The 12,916-nt window shown below is 45.7% G+C and overlaps 1 protein-coding gene across 5 annotated transcripts in view; it reads right to left on the bottom strand.

Annotated features, from left to right (window-relative positions):
* The window catches only part of PLEKHA7 (pleckstrin homology domain containing A7), a 125,354-nt gene that overhangs the window by 92,265 nt on the left and 20,173 nt on the right, over positions 1–12,916 (bottom strand). The window contains exon 1 of one of the 5 annotated variants that reach the window (XM_046638170.1): positions 5,025–5,296. The exons of the other annotated variants lie outside the window; for them this stretch is intronic. Within the exon in view, the coding sequence (XP_046494126.1) occupies positions 5,025–5,059 (35 nt within the window). The 5' untranslated portion in view covers positions 5,060–5,296. Of the gene's footprint in view, positions 1–5,024; positions 5,297–12,916 lie in introns of those variants that run through there. 5 annotated transcript variants of the gene reach the window in all.

The raw sequence follows: 12,916 nt of genomic DNA, 5'->3' as shown, positions 1-12,916 counted from the left end.
AGCAAGGCACATGTATTTGTGAAGTATCAATCTGCTACGTACAATAACCCTAGAAGGTCAATCACATTATCCCCCTTTTAACGGCAATATTGAGGCCCAAAGGGATCAAGTGCCGTCCTAAGACCACAGAACCAGTAAGTGGCAAGCTCAGAATTCAAGCCCAGATCTGCCTAGCTCCAAAGTAGGGGCTTGTTCTGAGTGGCTGCACTTCAGTCAATAGCCAGTTGCTCTAGAGAACCTCTGAAACGTCTGGGGAGACATGCTGGCTTCAGAGGTACAGGAACCACACCGAGCTCTGGCAGAGATTGGCAAGCTACCAAAGCCCACACTCCTGGGAGAGGAGGAACAGGAAGTGGCAGGAGCTTATTCATCAGGTGTAGGGGCATCACCCTGTTCACCAGGCAACACCCTAGCAGGGATCAGTGAGAGCTACCTGAGAGCCACACGAGGCCATGTGAGAGGCTCTCACCATGTGGCCCTGCCTCCACGCTTTCTCGTCCTTGTTGCCATATTGATCATGCTGAAGCACAGCTCTCAGTCCATTATGTTCTGTTACATGCCCTCCATGGCTCCTCACTGCTAAGGCCTCCTTCTCTCTCTCCACGTCCCTATAGCCCCAGCTCCTGCCAAACTGAACTGTTCCCCAGTCCCCGAGTCACCCTGTCTTTCCTACGCCTGGGTTTTGGGCTCTGGCTGTCCTCTTCCCTAATGAATTCTGCCCAATCTTCAAGGCCCCATCTCCTCCAGGAGTCCTTCCTAATCACTCCAGGCCACTCTGCTTTCTTCCTTCCTCAATACTCTCAGCACTGAAGGCTTACACTCTTTATATAGCAATTACACTTCCCAACAACTCTTTTCATTTTGCCTCCCAAAAATTAAGCACTATGTGTTACAGAAGAGTATAAACTAAAAAAGCAGAAGTTTCCTTTTTTGCTTCCAATTCAGTGTCAATCTCAGAGGCAACAACTTTACCAGTTTCTTGTGTATCCTTTGCTTTTGTTTGCTGCCTTTACGAAATTTTTATGAATTTAAAATTTTACATACACTTTTTTTTTTTTTGCTGAGGATTAGCCCTGAGCTAACATCTGTTGCCAATCCTCCTCTTTTTTTGCTGGGGGAAGATTAGCCCTGAGCTAACATCTGTGCCCATCTTCCTCCACTTTATATGCAGGTTGCCACCACAGCATGGCTGACGAGTAGTGTAGGTCCGTGCCTGGGAACTGAACTGTGAACCTGGGCTGCCGAAGCAGAGTGTGCCGAACTCAACCACTACACCATGGGGCCAGCCCCTACACATCTTTTTAGAAAAAAATCACATAAATAGAATAAAACCATACATATAATTCTATAACTTGCTTTTTACTTTACATATCTTGACTCCTCCATATTCGAATGCAAGGATGAACATAAGCAGTCCCCTCCACACACAGCTCCCCCAGGACCCCTGCACCAGACCAGACCAACCCAGAGACAGAGATGACCTGGGAGCCCATCTCATATGCCAACCTGCCCCAACATGTCTCAGAGGCTCCAAATTGATGACTTAATTCATCCCCAAAATTAGTTTTATTTGAGCCATACAAATTTTAAAAATTGAGCCTAAGTTTAACAATGGGAAAATTTCATGTAAAAATCCAGCTCATCTTGGAAAAACAAAAACTGTGCCAACTCTGGGCTCCCATGAGAGGTGGCATGACTCTTCTAGTTCACTGCAGTCCCCACCACTCCCTACTGCTTCCTCATGTTGAGGGTGTACTCCTAGTGTCATTTATCATCACACCTGCATTCTTATTTTCTTATAGGAGAGAAATTTCTTTGTACCTATATCTCAACCAGAATTGGGAAAAGGCAAGATAAATGGAGTGGACCAAGTATTCCAAAAACAAGTTGGAGAGCACAAGCACAGGCTGCTTTTTTATCTGCTAAGCCTCTGGAGACATTTGAGTTTGCAACCCTTACCCTGTACCACTACCACTGATTCTGGAGAAGATCTCTCTTTTAGGAAGGAGACCCGTTTTAAAAAACAAAGATTTCTTGCAGAAGAGTAAGAGCTAAAAGAAGATGGCAAAAATAGACCAAAAATTTTCCTTCTCACAAAAAAAATCTTAGAAGAATCTTCCCAACAACTGAAGGTGAGTGGACTTACCCTCAGCCTTCCCTGACGGGTCTCCTGAAGAGTGAGCCCCAAGACAGCCAGCAGACTGTTTCTTCTACAGAGTGAAAATTCCAGAGAGGCACCGCCAACAGTGCTCTCCCTAAAGAATCCAAAGGAAGAGAGGTACCAGTGGCTGCAGCCCCTTATGGACACCCATAGGGCCACTGAGAGCAGGCGGGGGCTCCTGCCACAGAGAAGCATTGACCAGGTGCTGCCTAGAACAAGATCACAGACCTCCCTCAACCCGAACAATGCACCGTCTACTGTGGTGTTTAGAGCACAGGCCCTGGAGTCCAGCCCTCAACAGCCACTCACGTCACAGATAAGGAAACTGCTCCAGAAAGCAACTTGGAAAAGTTGCTACCATCTTTGAAAAATAATTGCTTCCACTAGGTATTCAGGAAGAATCTTAAAAGGTCCATAATTACTAGATGATCAGACCTGAGTGATATTGCATTACTTAGCCCCAACCATGATATGTGACATAAGTATATTCATCATTCGTGTAACAAATATTTGAGAGCCAACCGGATGCCAATCCTATAGTGTCTTACACCTGAAAGGTGAGTAATCAAGAAGGATGAGGCTATTAATAGCTTGGTCTCCATATCCTGTTAAAGGTGAACAAAGCAAACAATACACTTTTTCACATTTTTCAGACTCATGAATGATACTGCTTTCTCAGTCAAGAGCTATAAATTCTCAAATCAGTTTATTAAGCCAATTTGAGACATAGTTTATTAATAATCCTTGCTTTCCAGAAATCACAGTATTAAGAGTTTTAGAGCTGAAAATGACACAGACCTCACCTCATCCAATCTCTTTGTTTTAGAGATGAGAAAACTGAGATCTCAGAGGGCTAGAGAACTTCTCAAGGGCATAGTTATTACTAACCATAAATTAACACCAGGCTCCTGAAAACAAGGATGATGAAAAAAAATCATACATTGTTTTAAAATTAATTACCTGTCTCAAAATCCACCTTCCAGTGACTCATTTCCACTAACAAACATGAAAAATATATTTTAGAGATGGGAATACTTGTATCCAGTTAAAAGACCTGGCATAGAAATCCAGTGTCGTTGGTTTGGATTCAACTAGGATATAATACACACGCAGGGGACAAGGCCACCTGAAGACAGAGGCAAAGACTGAAGTGACGCATCTATAAGCCAAGGAATGCCAAGGATTGCCAGCAACCACGAGAAGCCAAGAGACAGACATGGAATGGATTCTCCCTCAGAGCCTCCAAAAGGAGCCAACCCTGCAGCACATTAATTTCAGACTTCTGGCCTCCAGAACTGTAAGAGGATAAACTTCTGTTGTTTTAAGCCAACAGGTTTGTGGTAACTAGTTATGGCAGCCCTAAGAAACAACACAGAGTCTGTATTCAGTGGCTTTGATTTGCTACAAACCCAATCAGTCAACATTGTGGAAAAGCTGTCACAAAACCACTAGGACCTTGGGACTCACTTAATGGTAGTATAGAGTCCAAAACAAGGGAGGTAAAAAATGTTCTATTTTGAACTGATCAGACTCCACTCAAATATTGTGTTCACTTCTGATAACCACACCTCCAGGCCAGAGTGGAAAGCCGGAGCACATCCAGGAGAGCCAAGCCAGAACTGTGAAGAGGACCCATGGGTCAAAGCCACATTGCTGAAAAAACTGGAGATTGATGGCCTGGGAAGACGCAGGGCACATGACCATTGTTGTCATCTCCGAAGGGCTCTTGTAAGGAAGAGTAATTTGATTTGTTCCCTGAGGACCAGGATGGTAGAACTAGGATCAGTGGATAGAGTCACTGGGAAGCATATTTTTCAAGGAATTAAGTGTCAACGATGTCACAGAGTGGCCTCTGAACACTAGACTGCCCGGGTGCATCCTGTTGGTGGAATTTTCCAAGCCCAGGTCAAAATACCATTTGGCAAGATGTTGCTAAAGAAAGAACACAAACCCCAGGCCTGCAATCTGCCAAGATGACCTTATGCTCCTCTCTAGCTCCGTGAATCTATTAATCCATCCAACACACCATTTGGCAATTATGGAAGTCAAGAGATTGCTGAAATACATGTGTGGGATGAAGAGCTCCTAAGCATCAGGTGACATTTTGGTGGGAAAACAAAGAAACAAGGCCCTGCACAGAGCTATGGCTGAGAAGCTAGGCCCAACTCCCAGGAGCCAGCCGCAGGAGCAGGTGGTCACAGCCCCACGGTGGAAGCTGGGTTAGATTCCTTAGTCCCTTCTCACAGGAAGCTTCCACTGAGATTCACAATTCCTATGTCAAGCTTTTTCTTTTAGATATACAGCTTTAATAGTCCAATGGAGCCAGTAACCTTAAACAAACCACTGGGACTATGTTAAAATAACAGTAACTGTTTCCTAAACACCTACCACTGTGAATAACTGCTTGGGTTGCTTGCACGTATTACCTCTAATGGTCACTTCAACGCTGCAAGGTATTATCATCTTAGGGAACCAAGGTTAAAAGGGCTTAAGTCATTTGTCCAAGGCCATACTTTTCAGAAGGATTTAGGATTCCTGTCGGAATCAAAGTCCAGAAGCCAAACTCTTTTCCTACATCTTGATGTCTCCCCTGCCGGCACCCTACTTCAGGCATTTAATTTGTTCAAGGTAAATAACAACAATACCAGGCAAGTGGGAGGCAAACAAGTGGCTTTCCCTCTCTGGGCCTCAGGCCCCTCACCTTTATAAGGGGAAAAGGTTGGCAATGATGAGCACAGGGAGCCAGCCCTTCCAGCTCCGATGCCTGGTGCTACTCTACTAGATTCCTTTTCTCTGTGTCACTTCCACATGGTTAGAGCTGAAAAAGAGGCGACAGGGGAGGCAGTAACTCTCTGATACTCACCACAAGGGGGAAACACAGCTAGTAACTTTTCCCATGCTGCCTTGAGGTCAGGGCAGCTGCGGAAGGAGGAAATCAAGACAGGAACAAAGTCCGCAGTATGAGCTCACTCACAGGTGTGCAGCATGGAATGACCCACACACACCTCGACATTTAGCACTTTACTCCATAAACCAGGGCTGTGCTGTCAAGTGTCAGCACACAGATCTGACGTTACCTGTGCCCAGAGCCCAGGTGACGTCCATGAGAAATTGAAGCACGGGGTCTTTGTTCGCAAAAGGTAAAGCTGTGGCGGGGTGTGAGAGGTAAAGTAGCCCAGCCACATTCCGGTGGGAGGAGCCTCCTGCAGCTGCTCCTACAGCCTCCAAGCTGTCCTGAATTGGTTTAGGCACCCTTCCAACTGCCACAGCTGTCTTCTCACATGCCGGCTTGGGACGACCTAAGGCTGCCTATTTCCCAACTGCCCCTCTGAGGGTCTCCTAACAATGGTATTAACAGAACCAAGGGACTCCAGAGGCCCAATCGCACAGGGCAACTGGCCCGGCAGGGAGAAAGACTCCAGACATCCGGTCAGGGAGGGGCTCTCTCTGTGTATCTCACTTCTAGGAAAGAGCAAAATGGGATGATTTAGGAAAACCCCCACCCAACCCAGTTTCCTTCTCAACTTCCTAGTGATGCCCATTCAGGAAGGGAACCCCAGGGTAAGGAACAAGGCAGGAAGAAGGCGCCTGACCCACAAGACACAGAGTACCCGGACTTTCCAGTGAGCAAATCACTGAGTCCAGACAGAAGATCTGGACAGACTTTTCTGGTTTTATTCTAGCATTTCTTTCTTTCACTTCTTTTTTGTTATTTGGGGGCAAAGCAGGACTCAGAGGGGATGGGCAGGGCAGAGGCATCAAAGACAGTGGAAGAGTGTGAGTTTGGAGCTAGAACTGGGTTCCAGTTACAGCCCCACACTGCCAGTGTGGGCTTTGTGACAGACTTCTAAACAGTGCCTGGTTTCAAGGAGGTGAATAAGGGTAGTGGTCTTATGGCGGTCCCCTCTCCCTAAAGAAAACCTACTAGCTCTCCACATCCTTAAATAGACTTCTGCACAGAGCCAAAAGCGTGTGCAGAAAGGAGGGGTGGTGGCTGAAGAACCACATACGATAAAAGAGACAGCTCTATAAAAGTACGTTCAGTGAGCATATCATATCACACCGTATCACGTTCTAGACACGTGCAGACATCCGATGCCTTATTATAATTCCAGGAAATAGGTACTATTATCTCCATTTTACAGATGAGGAAACTGAGGATGAGCAGAATTAAGGGGTTTGTGCAAGATTACACAGCTGGGTAGGGACAGAGCCAGGATTCAAACCTAGGCCCATTGACTCCAGAGTTGGAATCAAAGGTTGGACTTTTCCCCACGAAGACGACATGGTAAAACCAGCTCCTTACATTTTCAGGACAAGAAAACTGGTACAAAGTAAGGGCTTAACAGAACAAGCCATTCTTACTAGAATCTCCATGCTCTGAAAATCAATCACCAGCCCTCCACATCCTTGTCTGGAAGCCCCGACACCCTGGTGTGGGTACTGGCTGAAAGCCTGAAGGTTAGAGCCCAGAACTTGGTGGCGATCTTTAACCTGGAATGACTCCTACCTTTGAAGGAGCTAATGTCAAGGAAATGGGGATGCAAAGCCTCCTTGACTCCTCACTTTGTAGACAGCTGCGCGTCACTGACGCTGAACCACACATTTAAACGGCACTCTTCCAGATCGAGACTCAATTCCCCAGCGTAAAACTGTGTCGGCGGGGGAAGGATGCAGACTGCAGAGACAGCGCTCAGTGGATCCCTTTCTCTGCTAGTGATGGTATCTGATGCATGTTAAACGCCTCCCTGCAATTCCTCAAGAGTCTATTAATCAGTGAACCAAGGACACGGAGGGCGCCAAGGAAAAATCTGCCACTGCAGGGGAAAAAGCAAATTGTGAGGAGCCTCCTTACTGGCACATGAGGTAAGGCAGTGATAGTAACAGCCAGTCACTGAGACACTTGGTCCAACTGACCACAAAGCAAGACATTTAAAGAGCCCTCAACTAAAAGGGATAAAATCCACTTCTCCCCAGCCTCACCTGGACACTGGCTGGGCCAAGGAGAGAGTCTGCCAAAACTGATTAAAAGAGAAACTTGGAAATGTCAAGGGCCAGCCCAGTGGCACAGCGGTTAAGTTCACGTGCTCCATTTTGGTGGCCTGGGGTTCACCAGTTTGGATCCTGGGCACAGACCTATGCACCACTTATCAAGCCAGGCTGTGGCAGGAGTCCCACATATAAAACAGAGGAGGATGGGCATGGATATTAGCTCAGGGCCAATCTTCCTCAGCAAAAGAGAGCAGTGGTGGCAGATGTTAGCTCATGGCTAATATTCCTCACAAAAATAAGTAAATAAAATAAATAAAAAAGAAACTTGGAAATATTTGCTCTTGCTGAGCTTCAATTTCCCCTTCTCGGTAGGCCCTAGGATACTATCAGTCCTCCCCAGCTTGCAAGATCAAATGAGACACAGATGGTCCCCAAGGTTCTACCATCCACCTGCCCCTTCTCATGATAACATCCTCCCTGGGAAAGCTCATTTGCTGCCATGGGTATGACTCCCGAAGCTATCTCCAGTGCTGTCCACTCTCTTGAGCCGGGATCCCTAGATTCAACTGCTTACAGGACACTTCCACCAAGATATCCTCCAGGCACCATTAAATCAACATATTCCAAAATGGAACACTTCCCACCCTCTTTCTCCTCTTTTTTCCCCCATGTTAGTGAAACCACCATTTTGTGGTTTTCAACCAGGGGCATTTGGAAAAATGGCAGTGACATTTTTGTAGTCACAATGACTATGGATCATTTAGTGGACAAGGGGCTCAGGATGCTGAACAACACTGTTTTGCACAATGAAAACCTATCCCGACTAAAATGCCAACAGTAGCACCATTTAGAAATGCTGCAAGTCATCCTGCCTCTTTCCTCACTGCCTGTCAGTCAGAGGCCAACTCTACGTCCCGTATCATCGCTCCAGCCATCTTCTCCATTCCCACAGCCATTTGCGTTGGGATGATGGCAGTAGCCTCTAAGGTCGTCATCCTTTCTCTGTATCCAACCACCTGCTCCCTCCACACAGCTACCTGTAATATCTCTAAACCTACAAATTGTGTCACTCCTCACCTTCAAATCATCCGATAGTTCCCCTTACCTCCTGAATAAAGACAAACAACACCCTCTATTTGTTCCCTGACTCGTGCTTCACTGCTACCTCATGGATACCCTGGCTCTAGTGGTGCCTCAGTGTCTTTGCACACATTGTTCCCTTTTCTTGAAGGCTGTCTCCCTGTCCCTCTGGCTAACTTCTATCTATCCTTCAAGACTCAGTGCAAGGTCACCTCCTCCTACAAGCCTTCCCTGACACCAGGGGAGTTCAGTGCCTGCTGCTGCACACTGGGATCACACAGTTACCATCTGATTCTCATTGTTGTATTGTTGCCCTGCCTCTCTGTTGGTTCAAATTCTCCAGCACAGAGCCAGAGTACAATAGGAGCTTAATGAATAACCAATGAATTAGAATTTACAGCAGCTTATAAAGCACTTAGAGCTGACATCATCTCATGTGATGCAATGACCTGGTGAGACAGTTACCGTCATTACTACCATTTTACGGAAGAGGAAACCGAGGCTCCGAGAGGTCAAGTTCTCTCCCAGGTTCACATGGGATGGAGCCTAAACTTGAACCAGGTTCTCTGATGGCAAACTCTTTGCTCTTTGTCACAACACCACTCTACATGAAAGGTTATATAAAACAGATATCCAGTTGGGGGTGGGAGGGGTCATAAAGCCTGTCTTCCTCAGACCTGGAGGTAACCTCATTTGCAGACGGAGCTCTGAACTGAAAATCCATCCACATTATGCAGCTGCACAGCACCACTGGGGAGGAGGGGTATCATTGCGTTGTCCTCTTCAGGCCTGGGGTGGGGGGTGGGGAGGACAGGTAACTTCATGAGCGGACAGAGCTCTGAAAACCCATCCTTGTTACCCACCTGCACAACATCATTCTTCCCCATTCCCCTTCCGACACCTCAATCATACTGTGCAGAAAGCCTAAAGCCAGCAAGAGAGCCTGGTTTTCCCGTCAGAGACAGCCGCACTCTGCCTGCATGCAGCACGATGGCTCCAGTGAGGCGGCTGGGCGCAGAAGGGAAGAGGAGGACTCGTGTAAGTTGCCATGCATTCAGGGCAAGGCACTTTACATGGGCTGCCTGCAGAGAAGGAGTATCAGGCAAGACTTCTGAGGGCCTGGGAGGGGGCAGGAGAGCTGGGAGAGGAGGCGGCCTCGCACACTGTCGGGCTGTGCCGCGTGGAGGGCTGGCAGCTCCTAATTACTTTTGGAGAGTTTTCACGAGCACCTCACAAATGCCATTTTGCTTCAGGAGCACAAAGCAATTAGAAATGGGGTTTCAGACTTCACTACTCTAACCATGGCTGCAGAGGAGCACATTCCCTCACACACATTTGGCACAAATGCAAATTTAAAAGGCGATTAAGGAAATGTGCAGTTTGGTTGTGCAAGCGTCTCAGGGGGCAAGAAAAATGATAAACGCTCATTTCAGGGCTCTGGATGGCAATCACTACCCACTTCACCGGTGACATTCAGACATCACCATGACAACCATCGAAAGGCTTCCTTCCTCTGCGGCAAAGACAATAGAAATTTTAATTAAGGCCATTCATTTTTTTTTTCCTGACCAATGGCAAAAAAACATCAACAAAAGGTTACCCAGAAATACATGACCAGGAACACTTTCAGAATTCAAAAACAATTCTGTTTTCCACAGAGTCACATGATCTACAACCCCCAAGCCTGCCCTCCTGCCCTCTCAACAACTCAAATTTTATAGATCTTATAAATTCAGACTTGTCTAGATCTTATAGCAAACATTGTAAAACTAGGTAAACATTCCAATTTAGTTTTCTGGCTATGACTGAGAACAGGATTTTTGTCATTTTTATTTCAGTCATAAAATTCAAAAGGTCTAGTACATTTTCATAAAGTACTTCCAATAAACTGAGACAAACCAAAATCAGACGGCTGTTCAGTGGCCTTTGGGCATGAGCAGTTCTAGCTTTGAACACTTGCTTTGTTCCCCTGGGTGACTCTAGGTTAGTTACTTAACCTCTCTGAGATTTAGCTTCCTCATCTGGAGGACAGAAGTAATAATGCCTACTTTGGAGCAAAGAGAAGCAATGATAACAGTAACCCGCCAGCACTTTGCCTGGTACATACTGAGCTATCAATAAATGGCAGCAAGTAGTATTATGACTCTGCCTTATTTTTGCCCTGAAAGAATTGAGAAGGCCCTGTCCACTCTTCCTAGGAAATGTCTCTGCCGTGTGTTGGCTCCTTTCCCTTCTCATAGTCCTAAACCCAAGCTTTCATCTTCTTTCACTTGGTCTATTCCAACAGCCTCCTAATTGACTTCCTGGCTTCTGAACTCTGCTTTTTCTAGTTCACTGTCCTCTCGGCCACCCACCCGCTATTCTAAAATCCAGATCCGTGCCAGTCACTGTGCTCTTTATGAACCTCTGATAAGACTTTCATGGAGAAAAAATGGCTTTAACGAAAAATATTTTAAGAGGCCTAAATGAAAGGAGAGCTAGAAAACCCCAATCTCATAAATATGTTGATTCTTCCCTCTATTAATCTATAAATTAAATGTGAAACCAATCAAGATCTCACAGGGTTTTTCATGGTTCTTCACAAACTGATCTTAAAATCTAAGTGAGGGAGCAAAAGGACAAGACTAGCCAAGAATGTGTCATCATTGCAGAAAGTTCTATTGGACAGGGTTACTCTAAAGTAAACAACTTCTGTTTCAATGGGTTTCATGTTGGAGAAATGTGTTCAATATAAACTAAAATTTAGCCCAAAAATAGGTAGGTGGAGAGAAAATATTTTAATAAAAAATACTGACAGGTGACCCCTGATTCGAGGTGGAGAAAATCAGGGAACTCTCTGGCAACCTAGTGTAGGACCAGGCCAGGGAAAGGGGAGGCAAAGAAGAAACGCAGATTGGGAAGGAAGCGATGGTCTTTACCAAAGGCCTACGTCTCAGGCCCTGTGCTATGCGCTTTCCATACAACCTTCAAATACCAGTCACCAGGAGCGTGCAAGGTAGGTAGCATTATTTCCTTTAGAGATTAGGAAAACCGAAAGAAGGATAAGTGATTTGCCCAAAGGCAAAGAGCTCTTGTAAGCGGTGGGGTGAGGAGCTGAACCTTGCTCTCTGGGATTTCTCTTTCCACCATACTGGTGAGCTGTTCCAGGCCTGCTCTTAGCAGTCCCAGGTGTGAGCAGGGACTGCTAAGAGAGCCCAGGTGCCAGGGGTATGCAGGAAAGTGCTGGCAGCTCACTGGGGTGAGGGGGGAGGGCAGGCACCTAGTAGACCTGCTCCCCTCGTCCTCACTCCCCACTCCCCGCCTCTACCCGGAAGGGGCCTGGACCTTACTTACAGCCCAACACCCGTGTACACAGTGAATGGAAGGCCTCGGAGCCCCAGAGCTTGCCACTTCCAGCCCGAGAAATCCAAGTCATGCTCCAAGTTGCCAACTTAATGCATAATGGGAAAAGAATTCTCCACATCTAAGCCTCTCACAGGTTGTAAATCCTCAGCTTTATTCTGATTGCATGACAGCAAATTCTGCCCTCAAACATACAGTTGGATCTCAATAAATTTCACTTCGCTGATCCATAAATCCTGTTAAAGAAACATCTGCATGGTCCAGCCTGCCCTAAGCTCAGGTGGAAAGGAGGGGGCTGCAGTGAATACCCATTCGGTGAAGGCCTTGTAATGCATGAGGCTTTTACTGCGTTACAAGTAGACTACAAAAAACGCTGGCATCAGCAATTATACCTGGACAATAAAATGGGACAAATTATCCAAGGCACAGATACTCTACTACCTTTCTTCCTTTTACTTGCATTCAATTTGACGTAACTATCCAACACCCCCCCACTCATTTTTTCCTTGTAAATAAAGTTGTGCACAAAATTGTACACAACATTGTGAGCATTAACAACTTGGTGGTCCTTGGACAGACTCAAAGGGCAAGTAAGAAATTAGAGGGTGAAAGGCAGGAGTGGCTGGATTCTGACACCAGCTCAATCCAGGGACAAACATTTATGGCACCTCTCGCTTTCTTTCTCCAACTATTTTTCGAGAACAAAAATTCTCAAACTATTTCAAGTGGCACAACACGTGGAAGTCATGATGTTTTCTGTATATCCCAAGGGAACATTCATTTTATGACACAGTTTATTTCTGGTTCCCTACTTATAAAAAGTAATACAGACCTCTTAGAGAAAAACCAAAAAACCTAGAAAAGTAGACGGCTGAGAAAAAAAAAATCACCTCTAGGTTCACCAACCAGACAATCAACTGGGAACTAAATATTTAATTTTATGCCAAATTAAATCCATTTTTTCAGTTGATTCTAGTGAGGACAAACTAACGTAAGCCAAAAGTTTAAAAGAATTGTATGGCATTTATCCACCATTCCCTAAATTTCACCATTAGCAATTCATTTATTTGGGTAAACATTGCCCTTTCCAGCCTTTCTTCTCTCTCTTGCCATCATCCCTCCTCCAGGCCTAGGCAACCACTAATCTACTTTCTATCTCTTTAGATTTCCCTAATTTGGACATTTTATATAAATGGGCTCATAGACTATGTCATCTTCTGGGACTGGCTTCCTCCATTCACCATAATGTTTTCAAGGTTTATCCTTGTAGCATGTGTCAGTACTTTACTCTTCTTTATTGCTGAATAATATTCCACTGTATGGATATACCACACATTATTT

This window comes from Equus quagga, chromosome 14 (genome assembly GCF_021613505.1).
Source record: "Equus quagga isolate Etosha38 chromosome 14, UCLA_HA_Equagga_1.0, whole genome shotgun sequence".
Classification (NCBI taxonomy): Eukaryota; Metazoa; Chordata; class Mammalia; order Perissodactyla; family Equidae; genus Equus; species Equus quagga.
The sequence above is the reverse complement of the archived record's forward strand: the minus strand, read 5'-3'. Positions and strand labels throughout refer to the sequence as shown.